The sequence below is a fragment of the Ambystoma mexicanum genome, chromosome 7q, assembly GCF_040938575.1.
Source record: "Ambystoma mexicanum isolate Mex_15411 chromosome 7q, UKY_AmexF1_1, whole genome shotgun sequence".
Taxonomy (NCBI): Eukaryota; Metazoa; Chordata; class Amphibia; order Caudata; family Ambystomatidae; genus Ambystoma; species Ambystoma mexicanum.
Window position 1 is genome coordinate 13772294 of NC_090941.1, and position 23729 is coordinate 13796022.

Sequence of the window (23729 nt, forward strand, 5' to 3'; positions counted from 1 at the left end):
AAGGTTTAACTCAACCACAGATGAAGTGGCGGGACACTTGAAACCCCATTGACTGTGAGTGATTTTGTTTCACTGGTAGGAGACGGAGCCTGGGCTTTTGTGTGGGTATGGCATAGGTATGTGTAAGCACTGCCATAATTGTACTACTGGGTGATAAGAAGGCAACAGCTGGAAAATGTTATGATCTTCTGAGCATATTATATTAGTGCCAGAAAAATGTCTTTAAAATAACATCAAGTGACTGAAAGCACTCTTGGCTAGGACATGTTTATTAAACCTCTGGCAAATTTTTCAGCTGCTAATAAGCCATTAACTCTAAGCAGACTTTTTAGAAATAACACTGTCACACTAACGCTTCATGTGGCTGCTTCGAAGAGCTACCTCAAAGAGATCCCAGTTTGATGTATTATGGATGAGGAAGGGCAATTTGTGGGTGGGAATGGGGATAGAAATTAGCATGGCCATGGGCACTCAATGGGCGGGTACCACACAAACCAACACTCACAAGCTGTGTGTCCCTCCACAAATGCCCTCTCTCTCTTTCTCTCTCCCTTCTAGCTGTACAGCAGTGCAATAGTTTGAGAATGTAGTTGACACTTAAGCACCACCTAATAACCAAACCTAAAAATGTTGACCCCCATTCTAACAACTTCCCATTCTAACCATATGTATTTATCGTCAGTATGCAAAGGAAGTCAGGGAAATGGGGCAAAAAAGGGCGACAGGAAAGAAAGGAAAAAGGTAGAGGCAAAGTGAGGAACGGTGGGTGAGTCCCGCCATAAACACACAAATGGCTAAAGCTGTACAAAAATAATCAAACATAAGCGTTGCTCAACTTACAGGGAGTCACAAAAATTGGCAATTTCACATATAACATACACCCTGTGGTACCATTTTAGCTGTACAATAAATAAGTTTAAACTCTACTAGACATTCCTGAGTTGTCTGTTTACCCCCCGCCCCCGGCTATATTTAAATGCCATTGACACAGAGTCTATTCCCCATCATCCTCTGGGCACCTCTTGCCCCCATTCAACAATTATATACCTACAATTATAGATATTATCCAGTGAGACTCTGCATTTAGATAAAGTCGAGGCACTTTTGTCATATACGTCAATCCCACTACTGGCAGAGCTTCATCCCCAGAAGAAAAAAAAAACAAGGTTACTACTGCAGTATAAATGTTTTGAAAGGCCACCACGGGCCCATCCTACATGTCCGGCATCTCGGCCGATGTTCTCTGCATTTGATTCAGTGAAATGATCCATCACACAGGCCAATAAATTAGTTTGTACATGTGATTTGCAATTTTATGCGTGATACATCCTGTAGCTGGCGCATTGATTGTGAAGCAATAAAACTGTACAAACAACATCCATAAAAAGGAAAAATAGCCCACACGCAGGTACTGAAAGGAAATGACCTTCTTTTATCTTGGATATGCTCCGCATACATGTTTGTCATCGTGTCCTTGCTCACTTGGAGCTGTAATTGCAATTTCTCAGATATTGTGTAGTTTGGGGAGGCTTTTTTCTATGTTCTATGTTTTTTGTATAATAAAGCGTGTTTAAAAGATAATTGTATTATTAGTTCCCAGACCGTAGTACACTATAATAGACGAAGGAGTGTAAGGGGAAGGAGAAGATGCTTAAAATGCAACTTCAGTAATGTACTGTAATCTGCTGGGCATTCAGTTTGTGTTAAGTTGTGCTTTGCGCACCAACCCACACCTCAGAACATTCAACATTGCATTATCCCACATTTATTACCATTGTTGTATAGGCGCAGCCAGTAAATAATGCCCAGGTTATTATTTTCAAACACTTTCCATATGTGGAAAAAACAGCGATGAATTGATACATACAATTCTGCACTAGACAAACGTGTAATACCATAATTAAGTTTGGATGTCTATGTTTACAGCTTGCACAAAAGACTAATGGACTTGCAGAATCAGCAATTAAAGCATCTGAGTGACTGGCTTTCACAAACGGAGGAGAGGACAAAGCGAATGGAGTCAGAACCCCTTGGGCCTGATCTGGAGAACATTAAACGACAAGTGGAAGAACACAAGGTACGTTGCCAATCCACTCTGTCTGCCTTTTTTTCCTCCACTGTGGAAAACATGTTTGCACTATTTGAGAAACAGTTAGTTGCTTGTGGGTGTTGTAGAAGATCAGAATCAGGAGACGGCAGGGTGGCCTTTTTCTCATTGTTTCTTTATTATGAATCACAGGACCTAAGCTGCCCTTTAGCTTTGGGTTCTTTGGTCTGCTCTCTAAAGGAAAACGTAAACGCGTGTGCATAAGGGTGTCTTACAAAACAAGAACAGTCCTCTGTCCAGAACTATGTGCTAAGTTCTGTCTCCACCACTACAAACCAAAGACATGCATTTTATAGAAATACACTTAGGACTCTCACCCAGACAAAAGAACAGTGGCTGGTTTCTGACACCCACCCTGGTGTATCTTTCCCACCAGGGGCTCCAAACTAAATAGAGTGTCTCTTCAATATTTCTTTCCTTGGCACAGTTCAAGTAAGTACACCAAATGTCTCATGTCCTCTTTCTCGGTTAGAGAACCCTGGCTCTTATTACCACTCTGAGTGTTCTATATGGGTTCGCTACCACGAATATTGCTGGTATTGCTACCTGTGCAGTTCCTGGCCTTTGCAGCCCCTTTCTGTGTAATTTCTATTATTATGCTTTGGGTCTCACGTTTGCCTCACCCCACCTTGGGGCCTGTTTTCTCTCACGCCACCTTGGGGTCTTGCTTCTCTCCTCCTGCCTTGGGGCCTGGGTTCTTTCACTTTGCCTTGGGGTTTGGTTTCTCTCACCCTGTCTTGGGGTCTAGTTGCTCACATGCAACCTTGGGGTTTTCTTGGGGGTCTCAAACCTCCTCCCATTCCTCAGAGCCACCACGTGCCTTTGGTGTCCTGGTGGTGCTCCCCTGGAAACCTGGTGAGTTCAGCCGATGTGGCACTGTTCCTTCAGCTTCTCCAAAGTGTTACGCCACAGTGTTACGCCTCAGGGAGAGCTTGCCATCTCTTCTCTTTGGCTTCCAGAGAGACTTTGCCATCAGGCTCCTCAGCATGCCAGTTATTCGCTTCTCGGGAGTCTTCCATTTCTCGAGATTCTTCTTGGCTGGGTGCTTTTGGTTCATGTTGCAGCAGGGGCTTAGAGAGTTACACTCCTGCTTTTATGACACACCTCCAAGGAGGTGTTCTTTCAGCTTCTTTCAGTAGCTCCATGAGTTTCTCTTCTCCTGCTTTTCAGATTTGACTGGTTCTTCATCTCTCCCACTACAGGAGGTTGGGACTATCCACCATTCTCTCAATCCAGGTGAGGATGGCGATTACAGAGGGTCAGAAACCAGACCAGCCATTCGCACAGTTATCATGCAAGCAGTTTAACTCCCATATAGCCATCAAAGATATTGAGATCTTGAGATAAGAGAGGATAACTTGGATTTCTGGGGATTTCCTGTCCTCTAAGGGGGCTGGCCCAGTGGGACTCTGCATGCCCTGTCCCCTATGGAGTGTTAAGTTTAGCAGGCTCACCTCCTAATTCCCAAAAGGAGTCGCTGCCCATCAGGCAGAGGGGACACATTCTATGGATTCCTAACAGCCCCTGAGATAGTTTGTCTATTGTTAAACAGAAATAATGTATTAGGGAGAATAGGAACAAGTGATCTCCGGGAATTGTATCCATAAAGAATATCCATAGAAAAGTAACAATCATAGTTATTATTGTTCCCAACAAAGGATGCCAATATTTTTCCCAAGAGAGCACGAAATGTTTCACTGGAAGATACAGATAGGATAGGTTTAAATTCTCTAATGAAGGATGTGATAGCTGTCTAGAAATGTACAATGTGGGAATAAAATATGTCGATGGTCCATGATTTGAGGCAGTTATTTAACTAGATGCCTTCCTGCCTCTGTTACCACAAAAAAATAAAACAGTCGACTGCATGAACACCTATGGTCAAGGACATATAGGCCCTCATTCCGAGTCCGGCGGTAGCCGTGCCGATAAAACTAGCAGGCTCCCACCGGACCATAGGGATTTACCGGCTCCGGACTTGCCGGAATTACTGGGGCATTACAGCCCAGATGATCTGGTAAATCTGGAGCCGGCATTCTGTAAAGCCCCATTCCCGTGGGGAAGTGGAAACACCGGCACCATGTTGTAATGGTGCAGTGTTTCTGCTTCCATCTGTGGCCGTGTGGCATTACGCCCGCCAAGTCAGACCTGGCGGGTGTACCACCACACGGCCACAGAACTCATAGTTAGCCGGTCCGGAAACGGTGCCAGTACGGTTTTACCAGCACCGTTATATCTGGACTGGCTAACTTGTAACGAGGCTGATAATCTTGATAGATTATAATTAACAAAACTGTTTCCAAGATGCTGAAACTCTGATCTCGCTACTAATGATCAAATGGATTTAACAAAGTACAAGCTAATCAGCTGCCTGACTCAACAGTGACACAAACTCCTCTCTTTGGTGATCTTTCTATGTATCTCAACATTACAAGCAAAAAGACCTATGAAGCTGTAATATCAGTAGCATTTGTGTGATATCAGTTGGTGTAAAAAAACAAATATTCACATCTTGCCAGGGTCCTTCTCACTTCTTTGCCTTCCCTTCTTTTTAGATGTTTTATCTCTCTATTTTTCTCTGCCTCTTTACTTCCTCCAACCTCTTTTGGTGTATACCCTCCTCTTTGATATTCTCCTCTTTCAACTTCTGCTCTCTCCTCTTGTCCTTGCTGTTCACCTCCTTACCCTCTTCTAGTATCCTCCCCTGGTGTTCACTTACTCCAAACGTGTTGCTTCCTCCTGTGCCTTGCGGTTCATCTTCTCAAATCTCTGATGTTCACCACCAACTCTGTTTTCTCCCCTCCTCCTCCAACTTGCCATGAACCGTCAACATTTTATTTACATTCTGCGGCGTCTGCACCTTCAGCTCGTATCTGCTTATGCCTCTTCAATGCGCAATGCACTGATAATCCAACTCTCCACCCCTAGCCATAATCTCCCCTCATTCCATCCTGGATTGGCCGCTGGGTAACTAGTTTAGAATGTCAGCTGTTTAGGAATGAGTTTTGGACTATCAAAGATGGATCTTACATTAGACCTGTTTGTCATCTTGGCAAAGACTGGAGCTGTCTGGTCTGTGTGATTTAATGGGTCAGGAAAAGAGCAATCAACACACATGGCAAACATTCCTGCAGCTACAATGTTCAAACTATATAACTATAATCTGTTGAGTTTATCAGATGTCAGTAGTACTGCAGAGGGGTTCAGGCTGTACATCTTGAAAGGTTCCTTGCGGAGGTGCTACAATAAATGTGATGATCCCCTGTTGATCCATCTCTGCACAATTGGGGAAATCCCCCTGGCCTCACATCATGTTCTAATTGGTTGAGCATGGGTCCTTGAGTAACAGCCATTCCAGGGACATTGTGTACATCAACAAATTACTTAAGTTTGACATATGCAAAATCATGCATAGTTGAACATACTACGGTAACAGCAATGTGACTTCAAGTGTGACACATGATTCTACTGTTTGGAGAAATATTGTGCTGATCAATCAAGTGATTAGGTGCCACCTTATGTAACGGACAGCAAGAAACACAAAACACAAGAATGCATCACTTTACTCATTAACAGTTTCAAAAGTAACTTACTTGCTTGAGTGGCTGCACTGAAAACAGGATCATTGTACCTGCTGGACTAGCTAATATGAGTAACAATAATATATTTTCCTAGAGTACCCTTGAGAGATAGAGCAACATGTCAACAAACATTGCTTTGATCCCTAAATATTAATTAAACTGCATTCCAAAAATGCACTACAGAAATAGTAATTTGAAGTGAAATGTCCTTGTTGTATCTGAAAAATGAATATGTGTAACACTAATAGTGACATTTTATAAATGCATTTAGAGACCGATGATAATTATACGTGGGTTTGCAATACTTTAAACAGGAAATGCGTGATGGATAATGTGCAAGTTATGAGTGGTTATCTCAAATGGGATTGTAAAATGCATGTTTGTATATGTTCATTTCAGTCTGAAATTGTGCTGATTTCCAGTTGATTGAAATTCCCACTCAGATCAACATAGCTCTCCTATTTTGGGGATTTTTTCAGGGGATTTTCTAATAAAAAACAAACTGACATACCAAGAATATGAAAACTCTGGGCTTCAGAGAAGATGAACATCTAGTGTGGCCATATGTCTGTTGTACAATCTAGACTCAAAGGCAAATTGACACATAAAAACTTGACACATTTGGACTTTGGCAGGAAATACAATTGTTCATCTGGAAGCTAATGCAATGAGAACAATGGAACCTGTAAAAAATGCAGAGTCAATCATTAAGCAAGGCCTCACCAAGAGCTGCTTGCGTATACTTCAAGTACTAAGCACAAGTCTTGAAGATGAATTACAGGGCATGCCCTTTCATTACATTTCCCTTGGTTTGCAGCAGCACATGTCGTTTACCATTGATCTTACACACAGAAGTCAATATTACTCATACATCTGGAATCTAAGACTTTGAAATGTAGGAATGTGTGTGTTTTAAAGATCACTCTCCTTTTTAATTTGATACCAAATTAGAGATGTATACATTAATCTGAAATTATTAAAATGAGAAAATATCATAACATTATGATACAGTATGCCAAATAGTAATGACATTTCAATATTGCTGCAGAACAATGCAGGCACAACAAATTGGCACTTAGCCATGTAGGAGTGAAACAGCCCCTTTCAATGCTCATGCAAAAAAATATAGAAATGATAATCATCCAATGAAGATTGAGGGTTGTATTCAATAGGAGTGTCTAACTTTGAGGCAAGCCAATGGAAAATTGGACCAATCACACAGTGTGACATAATTAAGGCATCAGTATGGGAATGTGTGTCCCTTTATAATTAGTTTGAGCACATAGAGCATTCAAACTTTGGGAAAAGCTTCTGGATTACCAACACACTGTCTTCCCAACTGGAAGGGTGTTGAGCTTGGAACATCTGAACATGAGGAGCCTTGTCAAGGGGGTAGACTGAAGCAGGTGGTGACAGATTTCACATGTATCATAAGGGACAAGAGAACAGGGGGTAGGGGGCAGATGCCTTACTAATGCTGGATCTGTGAACTAAAATAACGTCCCTGAAGTAGGTATATAACTCTATTTAAGCAAATCAGATTTGCACTTCAGCCTCTTCTATGCCAAGTCGCGGGAGTGGGGGGTCTGGACCTGCTAGGGGGTACTGATTCCCAAAAGACTATCGGAGTGTTGTATTGGAAAGTGCATTTTGATTCTCACTTTAGTTACATTTCAAGTGAGATTTCCTTTCAATAAAAACCGATTGCATCTTGTGTGGTCAGTAGTGTGTAAAACTGGTAGCACTTCTGTGTTACATCGGTAAAGTTTTGCTTTGCAAGTCTAATCCAATAAAATTGAATCCTATGTGTTTCCACAGATATAGTTGGGAGTTCAGAGTAAGAACCAAGGCCCTACACTTTATAGCCTAACAGAATGCATTAATAATTTGCAGCCTGTGAAGGCATTAAACGTTGTTTTGGGGTGAATGGTGCTTAAAGGAGTGGTTTCTATTTTCAAAAGTGTGAATATAAATCTCATGTAAATCTCATGCAACCCCGCATTCTGAAATTGCACAGTGAGATTCATGTGTGATTTGAAAGAGAAAGGATATTTATATGTGTTCAGTACAATCTGAAAAACATTGTCTCAGGTCAGGGTCGAAGAGCTAAAATTGTGTGCATTCTAAATTGAAAACATTACTTTCCAAATCCAAAACCTGCAGAATTCTAATGCAAGTTACATTCTAGTAACTCACATCACTATATTTACATGATAAGTATGAAACCTAAAACAGTTATTTAATTCTTGCATGTATTGGTGTCATTGGGGAAAGCAAAGTGTTTGTATCATTTGCAAATGTAACGTCATGTGATGTTTGGAAATATTTTGATGTAAAGGAAGTGTTGACATGAGCGACATAAGTGACATTAGAAGAGCTATTGTAGCTTAATATAGATATATCATTGATTATCTACATGGATATTTGTGTGTGAAAAATGTTGATATTCAAGCAGGAAGATTTTTGTGGACAAGATACATTTGGTTGTGTAACACTGTGGGGAATTTCCCTACATAAAGTTTGGGGACCACCTTGAACTCAGTAAATGTGTGGTGGAACTGTGCAGGCAAGGGGCATTAGATCTGAGCTGCCCAGCTAGAGATTATAGCTATACTTAGACCAAAATAAATCCAACAGTGTATGGAAAACACCATGGAAGAAATATTAGTAAAGCATTTAAAATAGGGTTAACCATTTTTTAGTTATATAGATGAGTCCTTTTCTAGAAAGGATGCAATGTGGGCCCATTAAAATCACAGAGAACGGCATACATTGTTTTAGTTTAAATATGATCAAATGCTATGCCAGATCACCAACGCACTTGAGAAGTCACAAAAGCCTGATCTACTACTTTAAATAGGCTCAGTGAAGCCCTGGTTGATACACCCCAGAAGTGAACAAAAAGATCAATCCAGTTGGATTATCCCGTTGGGATCTTTCACAGACCTCTGTCTTGAGCAATGTACGATCAGGTTGGAGCTGTTCTCGACTAGTGTTTGCAGTGTTTTGCAGGCCCTGCGTCACCACTGCTGGCAGAGGAGAATTGCTAAGGTTTTTAAACATTTTCTGAGCAGGGAAGGCCTTCACAAATGGGCATGTATTTGCCCATCAGCCACTATGATAAAGCCATAGGTTTCCTGTGTTGTCTTTTTCTTGGTGATGAGGAACGCTCTGGTGCTAGGTGTTTAAAAAAAGAATCTGAAGAAGGCCTGTGATCCCCGGGTCAGCCTTACATGTTGCCCTCACTAATTTCACAGCTCTTTTACTATGTATTTATTTATGTTTCCTTCTGTCAGCTCCATGTTTTCGTTACCTTGGTTAAATTAAATGTGGCTATCCTCCTTGGTCATACAATGGGTTTTCAAGACTATTCTCTACAAGTACAAACGCTGCAACCCAGAGTGATGTCACACCCCCTCTTCCTGGCAATGGGGACACTGGTGTGCACAAAGCAGCGGGCTGCGGCGAGTTTGATTAGAAGAGCGTTTTCTAAAGTGTATTTAAGTTTTAAACACAAGCTGTGCAAATGCTGTTTGTTTGGAAAAATTTGGAATGCAATTCCAGTTTTAGTCTAACGCAGGCGCAAGTTTACTGACACCAGCAAAGACCAGAATACTCAAAAGAAAATTAAGTAAAACACATTCTTGTAGTAAATGCATTTCCATCAGCTGTGTGCACAATGCTTACACAGGAAAATGGTAACAGGCATGTCACACAGGTTTTAAGTATGTTGAACAGAAATGATTGGACTTGGGCCAAAGGGAAATGTACTTGTTTTCCAAAGAAATTACGATACTAACGTGCTCTTACTCTTACTGTGAGCAATAAGTGTACGTTCGTGACTAGTCGGACAATGATTAGCAGTACATATCAGATCACATTCTTTTAGAACGTGATTGTCTGGTTAACACCTACTACTAAAGATGGATAGGTAGTTTGACAGCGGCTGTTCTGTTCCCAGATTGATCCACTTATGCACCAAACCTGTCTCCCCCCACCTCCGCGTTTGAATCTCTCCAACTACTGAGCAATTTCAGAATGATCTCTTAACTATTAGTTTCAACCGTAGATTTGAAATATTGTAAATGTACCACATGCATTGGCAGATGAATGATAATCGAAAGGCAATGTTTCTTCAGTGTAGCATAAGAGGTACATTGAGGAAATTGATCACTGCCACACAACGTTAACATTTGAAATCGTTTGCATTTCTCAAAGTACTCAATGTACAGGAAGACATACTCCTTGAAGAATATATTCTGGCAGCGGTTATCATGAGTACTGAACCCGCTTAATATTTTAAAATGCAATGAATTGAAATATTGAGTCACATGTTAACGCCTTCTCATAGGGAAATGTATTGTGAAGCACTAAGGAAGTTACACTTTATTCTGTTTAATTTAGATCTCCCTTTCTTTTGGGGATGGAGGCACACATTAAAATATTTTGATTTTAGGAAAGGGCTGCCGGGTATTTTTCTGTAAAGATCTTGCAATGATGCTACTGTTATGTTATGTTATTTTGCATTTATATGGCGCCTTATGTACCATTGGTATAGTCTCAAGGCGCTGGAAGGTTGAACGCCCTCGGGAACCAAAGTTCAAGTCAGTAGAGAGAAAATAGAGAGAGGCAAAAGGTGTGTGTCAGCACCTGATATGTGTGCAGCTGGTGTGGCATTCGTGTGATAGCTGCTTCTTAGCGGTAGGTGTTGTGGTTGAGGGATCAGGCGTATGTGTTCGTTCTGGCAGGTTTTATCCAGACCGATTCTGGCTGCGTTAGGCCTGAGGAGAAACGCCTAGGCTGGAGGGTGTGTAGCCAGCAGTGTTTAATTAGGGTGATGGGGAGTAGGAGGCAGATGATGGTATGAGAACAGCTATACCGAATGGTGTCATAGTATCGCTGTGTTCTAGTTGAGTGGTGGTGTAAAGAGGAGAGTAAGTGTGGAGATGTGATATGGTGGTTTAGCTTAGGTGTTTAAGGTTGGGCCCACTCCAATAGTTCCATGTACTTCATCCGTTCCATGCACCCTGATTGTTCCATGCATTACGACCCTTTCTGCACTAAAAAACGATCACTTCCATGCTCTTTCAAACGTTCCATGTATTCCAAACATTCTATCCCGCACATACAACACCCGCTTGCTCCATAACTCGCTTCTGTGCTCCACACTCTACATCTGCTCTGGGCTCTACTCCCGCTCAGCACTCAGCACCCGCTCAGCACTCTACGCTCGCTCAACATCATACTCTACATCTGCTAAACACCATACATTGGCTCAACACCCCAGCACCCTACATCTGCTCGACTTCCTACATCTGCTCCACACCGCCACGTCATACATCGGCTGGACACGCTAAATCTGCTGAACACTCTACATCCACTCCTTTCAATTATCCATGTATACAATCTACGACTGCTCTACGCACTCATCTGTTCCACGGTCTCATCTGTTCCATGCTCTTATTCATTTTGATCACTCATCCACTCCACGCACTCATCTGCTCCATGCACTTGCTCACTCCATGCACCCGCCCGCTCCACGCACCCGCCCGCTCCACGCACCCATCCGCTCCATGCACCCGCCCGCTCCACGCACCCACTCGCTCCACGCACCCGTCCGCTCTACACAACCGTTAGCTCTACGCACTCTTCCGCTCTACACACCTGTCCGCTCTACGCACTCATCCGCTCTACGCACTCATCTGCTCTATTCGCTCTACGTGCTCGTTTGTTCTGCGCACTCACCTGCTCTACGCACTCGTCTGCTCTACGCATTCGTCTTCTCTATGCAATCATCCGCTCTACGCACTTGTCCGCTCTAGGCACTCATCTGATCTATGCACTTGTCCGATCTATGCACTCGTCCGCTCCACACATGCTTCCGCTCCACGCACCCGTCCACTCTACCCACTCATCTGCTCTACGCACTCATCCGCTCTACCCACTCATCTGCTCTATGCACTCATCCACTCTATTGACTCTACGCGCTCGTTCGTTCTGCGCGCTTACCTGCTCCACGCATTTGTCCGCTCCACACTCTCGTCCGCTCCAGGCACTCGTCCGCTCCACACACTCATCCGCTCTACGCACTCACCCGCTCTTACCCATTCCGCTGCTCTACACACACATCCGTGCTACATACTCATCTGCTCTAGACACTCATCTGCTCAATGCATTCACCCGCTCTACACACTTGTTTGCTCAACAAACTCATCTGTTATATCCGCTTCATCCACTCCAATGACTTTGTCCGCTCCACTCACTTTATTCCTGCATTATCATTTAGCTCATGTCACTTGTCGTACGCACTCGATCTGTCACGTGATCTCCATCTGTCCCATGCACTACACTATCCACTCTACACAACCATCTGCTCTATGCACTCAACTGCTCTACTCATTCAGCTGCTCTATGCACTCAACCGCTCATACACATTCAAACGTTCATACACACTCATCAGCTCATATACACTCATCCGCTCTACACACACATTTGTTCAACACACTCATCCGCTCAATGCGCTCATCTGCTATACGCGCTTCATCCACTCCAATGTCTTTGTCCGCTCTGATCACTTCATTCAATCATTCTGCATTATCAGTTCAGACTATGTCACTTGTCGTACGCACTTGATCCGTTACGTCTTCTCCGTCTGTCCCATGCACTATACCCGTCTTATGTGCTCAATTCATCAGTTCTGTACTTTTCGTTTATACTATGCACTCATACATTCCATGGATTCATCTTTCCATCTTCTTCAGTTTATTCATTACATCCATTTTGTTCCTTTCGACCATTGCAATCATTACATTCATTTCATTGATTTCACCTGTTTTACTGTTTTACTGCTTTCGTACAATGTATGCTTTTTATCCACTTCACTCTTTTAGTTTACTTTACTCATTCTATTCAGTTTGTCCTTTTAGTTTACAATCGAGGGTATAAGTTCTCGAATTCTCACTTGGATCTTGATGTTGTAATGTTATTTATTTTATTGTCATTTAAGATCTGGTAGTGTGGGTTAGTTGGATTGTTGTTATATGCTTTATTCCTCATGTACACATTGATCTTGAGGTCCATTACATTTATTTTGTCAATTTTCTTAATTTCAGCCACTTTGCTGCTCTCGAACAAGGTATTCACTTTACTCATTCTATTGTGTGTGTTCTTTTTAGCTAACCAATAGACGTTAGTTCGTTTTTTGATTTCTCGCTTGAATCTAGGTGCTGCATTGCTATTTACGATCTACTATTTGGTAAAGTCATTGAGATGCTTTTACCAGATTGTGTTAGTTTGAGTTTGTGGACCGTTTTAGCGGAAGAGCCAAGTTTTCAGTAGTTTGCGGAAAGACATGAGGTCTTCCGTGAGTCGGATTTGGGGTGGGAGTGTGTTCCACAGCGTGGGGGCCATGGATGAGAATGATGCTCCGCCTAACCTGACTGAGTTTGTTTTAGGTATGGCTAGTAGGCCGGCAGATCTTGATTTTAGCGTACGTGGAGGGTGAAAGGGTTTTACTTTGTCTTGCAGATATTGAGGTCCAGTTTTATGCAGTGTTCGGTGAGAAATGCATAGGGTTTTGAAGGTCACCCTTCGGGCAATGGTAAGCCATGCAGAGTTTTGCGGGCTGGGGAGACGTGGCCTCTCGGGCCGAGCGCTAGTAGCAGTTTGGCTGCGGCGTTTTGTGCTCTTTGTAGTTTAGTCAGTTGGTAAGCGTGGACTCCGAGGTAGAGGAGGCTAGCGTAGTCTAGTCTTGATATAGCAATTGAGTGGACAGCGCAGAGTCTGTTGGGAAAGGAGAGGAATGGGAAGATGCGCCTAAGAGTTTTAAGGTGGTAGTGGCAGGACTTTGAGACGTTGTTGATTTGGCATGAGAGCGTTAGGCTAGAGTCTAGGGTGCATCCAAGGTTTTTTACAGTGTTTGAGGGGGTCGGTGAGTTTCCCAAGGCAGATGGCCAGGGTAGTAGGTGTGGAAGACGTTTGGAGTTGTCACATACCATAATTTCGGTTTTAGAGGGGTTTAGCAAGAGGTGGTTTGTGGTCATCCAGAGCTCTATGTCGAGGAGGCAGGAGGCGAGGTCAGGTCGGCCGTTGGGTTATGAGTTCAGGAGTTTTAGAATTAGTTGGGTGTCATCAGCATAGTTGTAACAGATGATGTTGTGTGAACAAATTATTCATGGGAGGGTGACCATGTAGAGATTGAACAGGAGGGCTGATAGGCAAGCTCCGTGTGGGACTAAAAGATTATGCATTGCACCAAAGCGTTGCTGGATGGGGGGAGGGGCTTAGGGGGCTATAGCCCCTGGTCTTTGGGTTGTAGCCCCGGATAGAAGCTCAGGAGCTACAAGCAAAAGACTACCTAGCCCCGAGTCCTGAAAGACCAAACATTAGCGTAGCCCCGTATCTTTTCCAGACCTAGCAATATGCCTGTATTGTAACACTAAATAGAATAAAATATGAATCAACTTTGATTCTACACCATCCATATTCGTAGGAGGCATACCCAATGTTTATAAATCCACAATCACTAGCCTCGATCTCCTTCACATTATTCAATTATAACATGAATAGTACATTAGAAGTCCTCTACTGGTGCTGCCATTTAATATTTGCTTTGCTTAGGTAGTTCTGAATGATCAAAGGGCCATCCAATTGTACGAATGTGGGTCAGTCATGCATTCTAGAAAAGTAACAATAAAAAACAATCATCCAAGAATGAAGCACAGACAAATTATTTTAATGCAGAAATATTCTACACAAGAAAGCCACAACATTTGCCACAGTCAATTTAGATTACAAGTCTGGCCCTACAAATGTATGAGGTGACAATTGGCAGAGAAATCTAATACACACTGATATTCATATTAAAATAAACAGAAAATGGGCGAGAAAAAGTTACAGACCCATATTATGTGGAATGTGTAGATGGATTCCCTCAGCTCATGCCACCAGTCTTCGCAGTTTAACACAAGCCAACATGACCATTCCTTTCAGGGAAAAGTGCTTCAGTGCTAATTTTACTTTGAATTCTGTGACTTGTAGTATTCAGTTTAAAGTGGAGAAACCAGAAAGTTAAAATGAGACTGGACTATCATCTTCCAAATGCAATGAGGTACGTAGCCATACATGCTGGCTGTTCAACCAATACCTGACACCTCTTGCCCACCGCATTGCTGCTCTCTGCTCCAACTTTCAGTGCTTTGTGGATGACACTCAGCTCGTGTTCAGGCTCCCTTCTGCTACCTCTTCTCCTTCTCTCATCTCGGCCTGTCTGCTCTCCAGGAGTGGTGTGCCTCCAATGATCTCTGCCTTAATGCCAGTAAGACAGAGATTCTCCTCATCGGCACACCTGCACCCTCCTTTCCTGTCACTCTCGGGCCGGCCTCCCGTGGCTCTCTTACTGCTCCCACCTGTGAGGCTAAGAACCTCTGGGTCATCTTCGACTCCACATTCTTTTCTCCTCACATCTCTGACATCTCTAAGAGGTCAAACTACTAACTGCACCTCCTCAGAGGTATTCTTCCTTTCCTCTCCTTTCCCCAGAAGCTCACTGCTTGTAGAGCTTTCTTTCTTGCTAGGCTGGACTACTGCAACAGCCTCTTTCTAAATCTGCCTGTTTCTACTCTCCGCCCTCTGAAACTCATCCAGAACAGGACTACGAGACTTGTCCTTGGCCTCAAGCCCAGGGATCGTATCTCTACAGCATTGAATTCTCTGCATTGGCTCCCAGCGGCTGCAAGGATTAAGTTCAAGACCCTCTGCATTGTCCACAAGACCTCCTGGGGCCTGGGTCCTCAATACTTCCAACTCTCTCTTTGTAAATACCTTCCTACTCAAGCTCTTCTCTCCTCCACCTCCAACTCCCTCAGGGTCAGTCGCTTCTCCAAGCAACGAGTTGGTGGTAGATCTCTTTCTTCGGCTGTGGCCTTCCTCTGGAATAGCCTCCCTGACTCTCATGAGAACCATCTCTGGTTCCGGAAGCACCTCAAGACCTTCCTCTTTGCTTCTGCCTTATCCCTTCCTCTCCCCTGCTGATTTCCTGTCTGATACTGCACTGGTCACCTGGCTACGCTCTGATTTCGGGCCCAGGTCCCTGCGCACACAGGTGCACACCCGCAATGCCTCCCGGCAACACTTGCGCTTGCTTCTGTATTTGTAAACCTATAGTCCCCCCACTTGCCAATTTGGACACCTACTGTCTGCACTTACCATTGCACCTGAACCTGCTGGCCCCACTTCTTGTTATTGTTTTGATCCCATGTACAACACTGCCCTCTCCCCTTTCCCCTGGCACTTTTCCCCATCCCCTCTCCCCTGCACTTGCGCAATCTCAATGCCACTTGGTATAATAAGATTGTTGTCTCTGTCCTCCCTCTGTTCTCCCTTCCTTGCCTTGTCGCACCTTGAAACTCTTGTGTATAGGCACGTTACAAATGCCATATCATATCATATAATATCATGCAGTGGTAGCACCATAGAAATTGCACTAAACATATTTGAGAGAATAGATGATGAGTGGGGCAGCTTCAACTCGTCATGTGTAATTTGGTGGATATTATGTTCTATGGGAAATAAACAAGCTTTTAAATTGATATCTTTTTTTCTGCAATATATTTGTAGGGAGTAAGCCAGCTTTTCCCGGTGAGGAGATTCTGTGGGATGAGACACATTATTTTTCCTCTGAAAGGAAGAACTGTATTATATTACCAAAACAGGTAATGGCTTATTGACATTGGAATTTCCCTGATTTACATACAAAATCTAAGGTTATAGACACAAATATCACAAAATCTGAAAAAACCTTACCAATGGAAAACTCCTTTTAAGTATTTCAGGAAAAACATTCTCCTTACTCCCCAAGGTATAATGTAGAGGAATCTGGAAAAGTTACCTTAAATAAATTGTCTTCCTTTGCACCAGCTCATTCTAACGGTTCAAGGTTAAATGGCTTTAAGGGAAACAAATCTACCCTTAAAGTCAAGAAAATACCTACTTTGTTGTTGGTGACTACATGTCCCATAATCCCATGAGTACAGCGATGAGGAAGAGGGCTGAAAAGGTGTATAAGAAACTAAAATTATCTTTGTATATGATGTTTGAATTGCCATATATTTTCATTTTCTTTATTTATTGTTTATTGCAAGGGCTAGCATTCCTATGTTAAAGTGTGTCCCCTTCATTTTTTTAGGTAGAGAAACCCAAACTAGGGCAAGTGAGGCATTTTGACATTATTTTTGTCCTAATAAAATGGCATATTTTGAACAAATATGAAACTGTTATCTACCTCGCATTTCTGACTCCTCACAACTGGCAGTCTTCAGATCTGCAGCCTACCTTAGTAAATATCAGCACAGGCCAGTGCCAGTAGGAGAGCCTCCCTGGACCCTGCCGCCGAATGTTCTGTCTTCGGTCTGCCAATCTGTTCTGAACCAGGGATGCACTTTGCACAGAGATGGTGCTGGCGTGTGAGGTAGTTGTGTGAGAGAAAAATGCTGTTTATTAGAAGGAGGCTTATGTTTGAAAAGAGGGAAATGCTATGTGAAAATGATGAGTTTTGACTAGGGGCCATGTGCGAGCATCAGCTGCGTGTGAGGGAGAAGATCTCTATAATGGGTTGCAAGGGTTTCGAGTGGGAGCGTGTCAGTGTGGGAGAGGGGCTATGTGTGAAAAACAGGTGTGTGAGGGAGTATGAGGGGTTCTGGGAAAGAGGAGTGCCTGTGTTATGAAATGGCTGTGTGTGAGACTCAGGTGTTGTGTGTGGAGAAAGTGTGTTTGTACGAGGGGTCGAGTGGGGCTATGTGTAGTAGGCAGGTATTTGAGGGAGAGGGTTTGTGTATGAGGGAGTGGAAGGTTTCTGGGAGAGGGGTGGTGCCTGTGTATATGGCTATAAGCAAGAGAATGTAAGGACAGGGTCTGTGTCAGGCATGAGGTCTTTGGGGGAAGGCAGGTGCACGAGTAAATGTGCCCCCTATGTAATTGCGCAATAGTGTGTGGGAGAGGAGGTGTCTGTTTCATGGCGCAAATCAGAACAAGTGCGAATTAATGTTACTACTCAAAGCCGTTTAGATGTTTGTGTAACCATAGACATTTATATTAACTTAAACTAGATGGCTTTATGTTAGTATAGTTTGGCAAGAACCCCCCTATGTACATCACTAAGCTTCTGCATCTATTGCCGCGCACTATTTGAGGATCCCAGTCTGATGGTGGTGCAAAAACTGAGCCATGTGCTTTGAAGTGATGGCATGAGAAACAATGAGGTGATATACTGCTGGCCAGCCATCAATGCTTGGGTACAAACTTGTAATAATGGTTGGTGCCTTTACTGCCTGACAGCCTGCAATTAAAGCAGACACGGGTGAAAACTACATTCCGATTGCCTGATGGACTAAAGTCACTGTATTAGCGTGACAGATGTGGGAAAGATTCTGTAGTTCATTAATCAGTCCTGCACACTTGCTGCCATTGTATTAAGTATAACTACCCTGTCATCTTCAGCGCTCTCCTGATCTGTTTACACATTGGTAATTGGCCCTTATAATCACTCCTCTGACATGTAAGTTCTTTAACCATCAATTACATAAAATTCACGCATATGAATATAATTGCCGGACCTTTGTTAACTGCGCAGCCACAGGCACTTTTTATTGTTTGTGTTCTGTCCTGTCCTGCAACTGCTCTGTAAGTCAGCTAGGTGATGTCAACTGTAAGGACCCAAGTTTAAGGCGACGGACACGGTGTTGTTTTTCCACAGTGCTTCTATTCAAACAGTAGTAGGAGAGGACAAATATACTAGGAGTTTCCCTGCCTTAACAAAACAAATAACTGGAACAGTCTTTGTCAGGATGTCAAACATAAATGTCCACTGTGCTGTGTCAAAACTAATTCTGGCCCTCAAACTTAATATAATACCAAGAAAACTCCCCTTAAAAGGGGTTGGGGCGGGTTTGGGCATTTATGAACAGTACTTGATTGCCTTCCTGCAGCCTTCTGATGGTTCTTCTTCCCACTATATTAGAAGTGGATTGTATATGCCAGGGGGACAATACCCTTCCCTGGTTTTTCCCCGCTGTAATTTAGGAGTCTACTATGTCAGGGGGACAATCCACTTCCCTGGTCTTTCCCCTCTGTAATAATGCCTGAGCACCATTATTTGGCGTCCAATGCTGTATCCAGAGTTTTCCCCTCCTTTGAACAGACTTAAATTCCTTACCTGTTAAGTTGTCAACATGATTGTGATTTAATTTCTTTAAGCAAGTACCAAGGGGTTTGTCTGGCAGACTCGGTTTCCTCCTCTACCAAGCATAGCAAATTATTAGTACCCATAATGTACCTGTTTATTTGTTACCTTTGCTCTCAATTAGTGTCCTAGAGATTTTTAATCACACTACAATGAAGCAAGACTGTTAACGGTATTGCTACACAAGTACTTGTGTTTAACAAGTATCTGCTTTCATGTTATTTGAATAAACTGGTTTAGTTTCACTCTAGCTTCCCCTACTCCTATTCGGCACCTTACCGGATGGGTTTGCCACAAATCCGTGAAAGGGTTTACGAGCCATTTCTTTCACCTCTGGCCGGTGCCTTTCAAACCAGCAACAAAAGCGTTGGTTCACCAAGCTCTTTTTACAAGATGATACGAGACCCGCGGGCTGCTTGTAACTTTTGATCGCGAGGCATTCTTTTCCTGCCGATGTTTGGCCCTCTCCATGATCAGAGAAGATACATTCATATAGTGCCGGCTGTCTACTGTTAGAGATATTTTTGGGTCATATTTAGTATCTTGTAGTATTTTGTGGTATTTTGGTGTGGTGGTATTTTTCTTATCTCATGGCAATACATTGTGGTAAATTTATTGGGGTATTTTTATAGTGGTGAGAATAATTTCAGAACACTGCCTAACAATTATTTCACCAGGGTCACTAACGGTAAACAAGTACTGCACTTAGTACACTCTGAATAATTAGTTTTTGCTCTCTTGTGATATTTAATCTACAATATTACTCTTGTATGCCCTTGTGGCTTGCATCCCAACATATATTAAACATGGAAATGAAATGCAAAACATGAATTCAGCCTCTCAGAGTAAAACAATTTACTGTGACTAACTTTGCCTTGATATTTTTCTTACTGCACGTTTTACATCTCTAGGCATGCCAACTCAGAGACTGAGTGCAGAATAAATACACTGAGACTAAATTACCTTTTCAAATTATTATTCTTTATCAGAAACTAGAAATATGTGAGTTACACAGAATTACATGTGCATCCACGTTGTAATTCAAACATAAACAATGTTTTTCCTACAATAGATTATAACTCTCTGTCTGTGGTAATTTCCAGAGCTCTGCCTGTTGTTGGCCTTGAACTTCGCAACAAAGCTGGCAGACTCTCTGTCAATCTGAATTGTATTGCAGCAAAACTTGGAGAAATATAAACACAGTTTTACATGCACGTTTAAAATATAATAATTATGCAGCGCCTAAAAATCTACTGAATTATTTAACCTATGCTACATAGTATCAAACACCCACTTTAACACACTCCTCAATTACAGTATAATTACCTAGGTTAAGCTGCGATATTCCCCAATTCAGCCCTTCTGCTTGCCGCGCTCAGGACTGCCAACCCAGGAGAGCCCACAAGACCGTCAGCAAGAACACCAGAGACTCAGCCTCTCATTAACCAGCCTTCTCTTCCAACATTTCTGATTCCTTTGTCAGTGAGTAAGTGAATGACCCCTCCCTCTCTGCCTCAAACCATTTTCTAAACCCCATGTGTCACTCAAAAAGAACCTGCCCTTGACAAATCACCACATTAAAATAGCATGTGATTTCCTTTGTGTCTTTACCAGAGATACAAACTACATTGTTGAAGAGAAAGTGTTACATCCCCCTGAGACAATATGCAATGTATTTGGCAGAACTGATCTCACATTCTACACTTTAAAACACAGCGTAGCTTTAAGACTGCATGTTTAGTTTAGTTTTCTTTTCCAGACCAACATGCATTTCCATCAATCTGCATCCAGTTCATATCATGGACTGGTTTGCACTAAATGTTTTCATGGGAGTCTGTTATATGTTAAATGCATAAGGCACATTAGTATGTTAGTTTCATTTTAGTTTTATTTTAAGTGCAACTCAGCCCACAACTGTGGCATCTTGGAGCAAAGTGATTATTTTCTAGCATGTGTTCTGAGCATTGTCATCTATTTAGATTCAGCCTGAGTCTGATACCCTTGAGTCACATATATGAGTCTCACAGCCTTGGCCCTAGTTAAAATTCAAACCTTTGCTAAAATGTGGATGATGAAATGCAGAGCTACCTTGTATCCCCTACACTTCTACACTCTGTTGTCGGTCTCGCATCATGCTGTGATGCTGCAGTGGGGTTCACTTGTGAATGCTTCTGCAGCCCGTGCTCCGGAATATTATCGGGTTAGTCTGGCTTTGCTGCAATTGGCGGTACAAATGTCTGCAGTACCCAGCAGAACCTCCATGCAGTGACCGCTTGGGTCCCTACCTTTTTGTCCTGGTTATGACTTTGAAGGCTGTATGCCAAAATAATGGGGCTTTCCTTGAAGCTTTTCTCCCAGCTGGCCCCACTGTCGTTATGCCCGTGCTTACCTCATTTCTCTGTGCATTTTTCCAGCTGTAGGCTGAGATTCTGGCTCGGCTGGATACTGCAGCTAGCTTATCCCATGCAAGTTTCCTGCTTTTGGCCACCAGCTGGTTGTTGGACCTTCAGTCTGCCCCTCCATGACTCTCTTTCCTCCCTCCGTGCTTTGTCTTCACTGCAGCTCACTGCTACCACATTCACTACAATTGGCATTGTTATTGCTACTGTGAGAAACCAAACAGTATCTCACCCGCTAGTCCTCAGGGACTTTTCATCCAGGTGGCCATGACACAGCTATTGCTTTTGGATTCAGTTCCTGGGGGTGGAACAATGTGGGGAGATCACCTGAGTGAGGGGTCTTGGAGAAGTGGGGGTGAGATAGCCGATTATGAGATGCAGTATTTGCCCCTTTTTTGTTCATCTAGCCCATTCCATTTTTTATGATTTTCCAAAGTCCCAACCACCCTCCCCCCTCCCTTTTTACACTGGGCTAGAAAGAGGGTGACTGAGAGTAACCAGACTAACTTTCTCACATCGTACTGGACATGTCCTGTTAATCGGGTCAGGTAAAGTCAGGCAATTGACCCTAAGTGCATACACCTGTTACCAATTAGCTCTCCTCACACAAATAAAAGGCAATACCTAAAGACACACTCTGATCAAGGCAGAACATGAGAGCGATCAGAAATTCCGGGACAAAGGCACAAATACAGGAGCAGAGCAACAGACCAAGGCACGAGAGTAGTGGGATGAAAACTCTAAGGCTTCTCTACTGGAGGTCGTTACCTCCGACAGACTGCGAACAACATGTTGAAAAGGCCAGATCCCACAAGTGAAGATTGCATTGTGTTTTAAGGATGCCAGCGACCCTCCCGGGAGAACGGCAGAGTTGGGGAGGCAAGGACAAGCCCGTGGTACTAATCTTGACTCCAAAATCAGAAAATGCAAAACAAGAAAGAAGCGAACACAGTGGTGAGTTGCCAAGCAACCTGAGAGACTGTGTGTTAAAGTGAATGAAGTAGCAACATCATATCACAAGAGAAGGCTGCAAGTGTGTCGATGAGATGCGACGAAAGGCAAACCTGTGAATGAAGTTTAAAGTAAAATACAGCTGCAAGATCAGTGATACTGTGTAATAGAGTGGTCCGGTGAAAGGGAATAGACCAATTGAAAGTCTCTGTAAAAGGTACATTGTTTGAAGCTAAAGGGAAAACAAACAGAAAGAGTGAAAGTAAATAGTGAAAATGGAGTCAAAGTGGTCCTGTGGCGGTCTACCACTGAGCCTGCATCAAAAACTGTCATGTGCAAATGACTCAGTACAAATTTGGTGTAAAAAGGGGATTTGGGTTCATACACTTCATGCAGTAATTGGGGCCTTTACCCACTGATAATTCTAGATATGATGATCCATCCTTGTATGAAATGTATATCGCATTACAGTGATATTTTAACTATATTTTTCTTAGTGTACTGAAGGACAATGCTATGTGATGCCACTTCCTGTGATGTGAAGGAGTGAAAGGTTGTGTCTTCACTTCCTGTGATGTCACTTTTGGGTGGGTTCCAATGACTGTGTCATCAGGGCAGTCAAGGGTTGTGCAATGTCACTTCTCTACCCCTATCATTTTGGTGAAATGACCTCCCTGTTGGTTTGCTTTCTGATGTTCTTCATGCACAGAATCCACAAGGAGTGTGAGAGCCATCGGAATTCCCACTCCCTAGCAGAGGAGTAATGAACCGATCAACTTTGCAACAAGGAGAGAGACATTCTCATAGCTGGAGATGCATTGAACCCTCTCCCTGGGAGGTGTGGCAGGAAGAGGAGTGCGCACATCTGCTCTGGCGGTGCAGACCGAGGCTGAGCCTGCAGAACGTTGACAACCCTGTCCAATGAGGATCCAGGAATGCGCAGCCGAGAGAAAGTACACTGAGCACAAGCCACCTGACAATCATTGGGCTGAAGACCTGACACAGTAGACCTGCCGGAAGCCAAAAGGAGAAAGACACAAGCTACGACAGAAACAAAGAACCAAGAAGACGCAGAGGAACCAATAATGCCTTGACTGAAAACTTCAATTCTCTAGAGAGTGCCACAACTAGAGGTATGTGTTTGCTCTAGGGAACCCGGACAATGCAAGGAAAAGCACAACCATACCCAAGGTGAGGTGACAGATGCAATTCCTCAAGGCAGGGAGACAGAAAGAATACCAAAAGGCAGGGTGAGGGCAACCATAATCCAAGGGCGAAGTGAGAGTTGCAAGACCCCATGGCAGGGCATGAGAACCTGGCCTCATATCAGGGTGAATGAAATGATACACAAGAGTGGAGTAAGATACACCATACCCCAAGGCAGGGGGAGAGAAGTGTGACCCCCAAGACGGGGTATGAGAAACAATGCCCCAATGCGGGTAGAAGAACCCCAT

General features: G+C 43.2%; 1 protein-coding gene across 8 annotated transcripts in view; it reads left to right on the forward strand.

Moving 5' to 3' along the window:
• The window catches only part of DMD (dystrophin), a 7616828-nt gene that overhangs the window by 1761432 nt on the left and 5831667 nt on the right, over nucleotides 1–23729 (forward strand). For all 8 annotated transcript variants that reach the window (XM_069639082.1, XM_069639084.1, XM_069639079.1 and 5 more), the window contains one exon: nucleotides 1927–2077. In XM_069639082.1, coding sequence (XP_069495183.1) covers nucleotides 1927–2077 — 151 coding nt within the window. The remainder of the gene's footprint in view (nucleotides 1–1926; nucleotides 2078–23729) is intronic.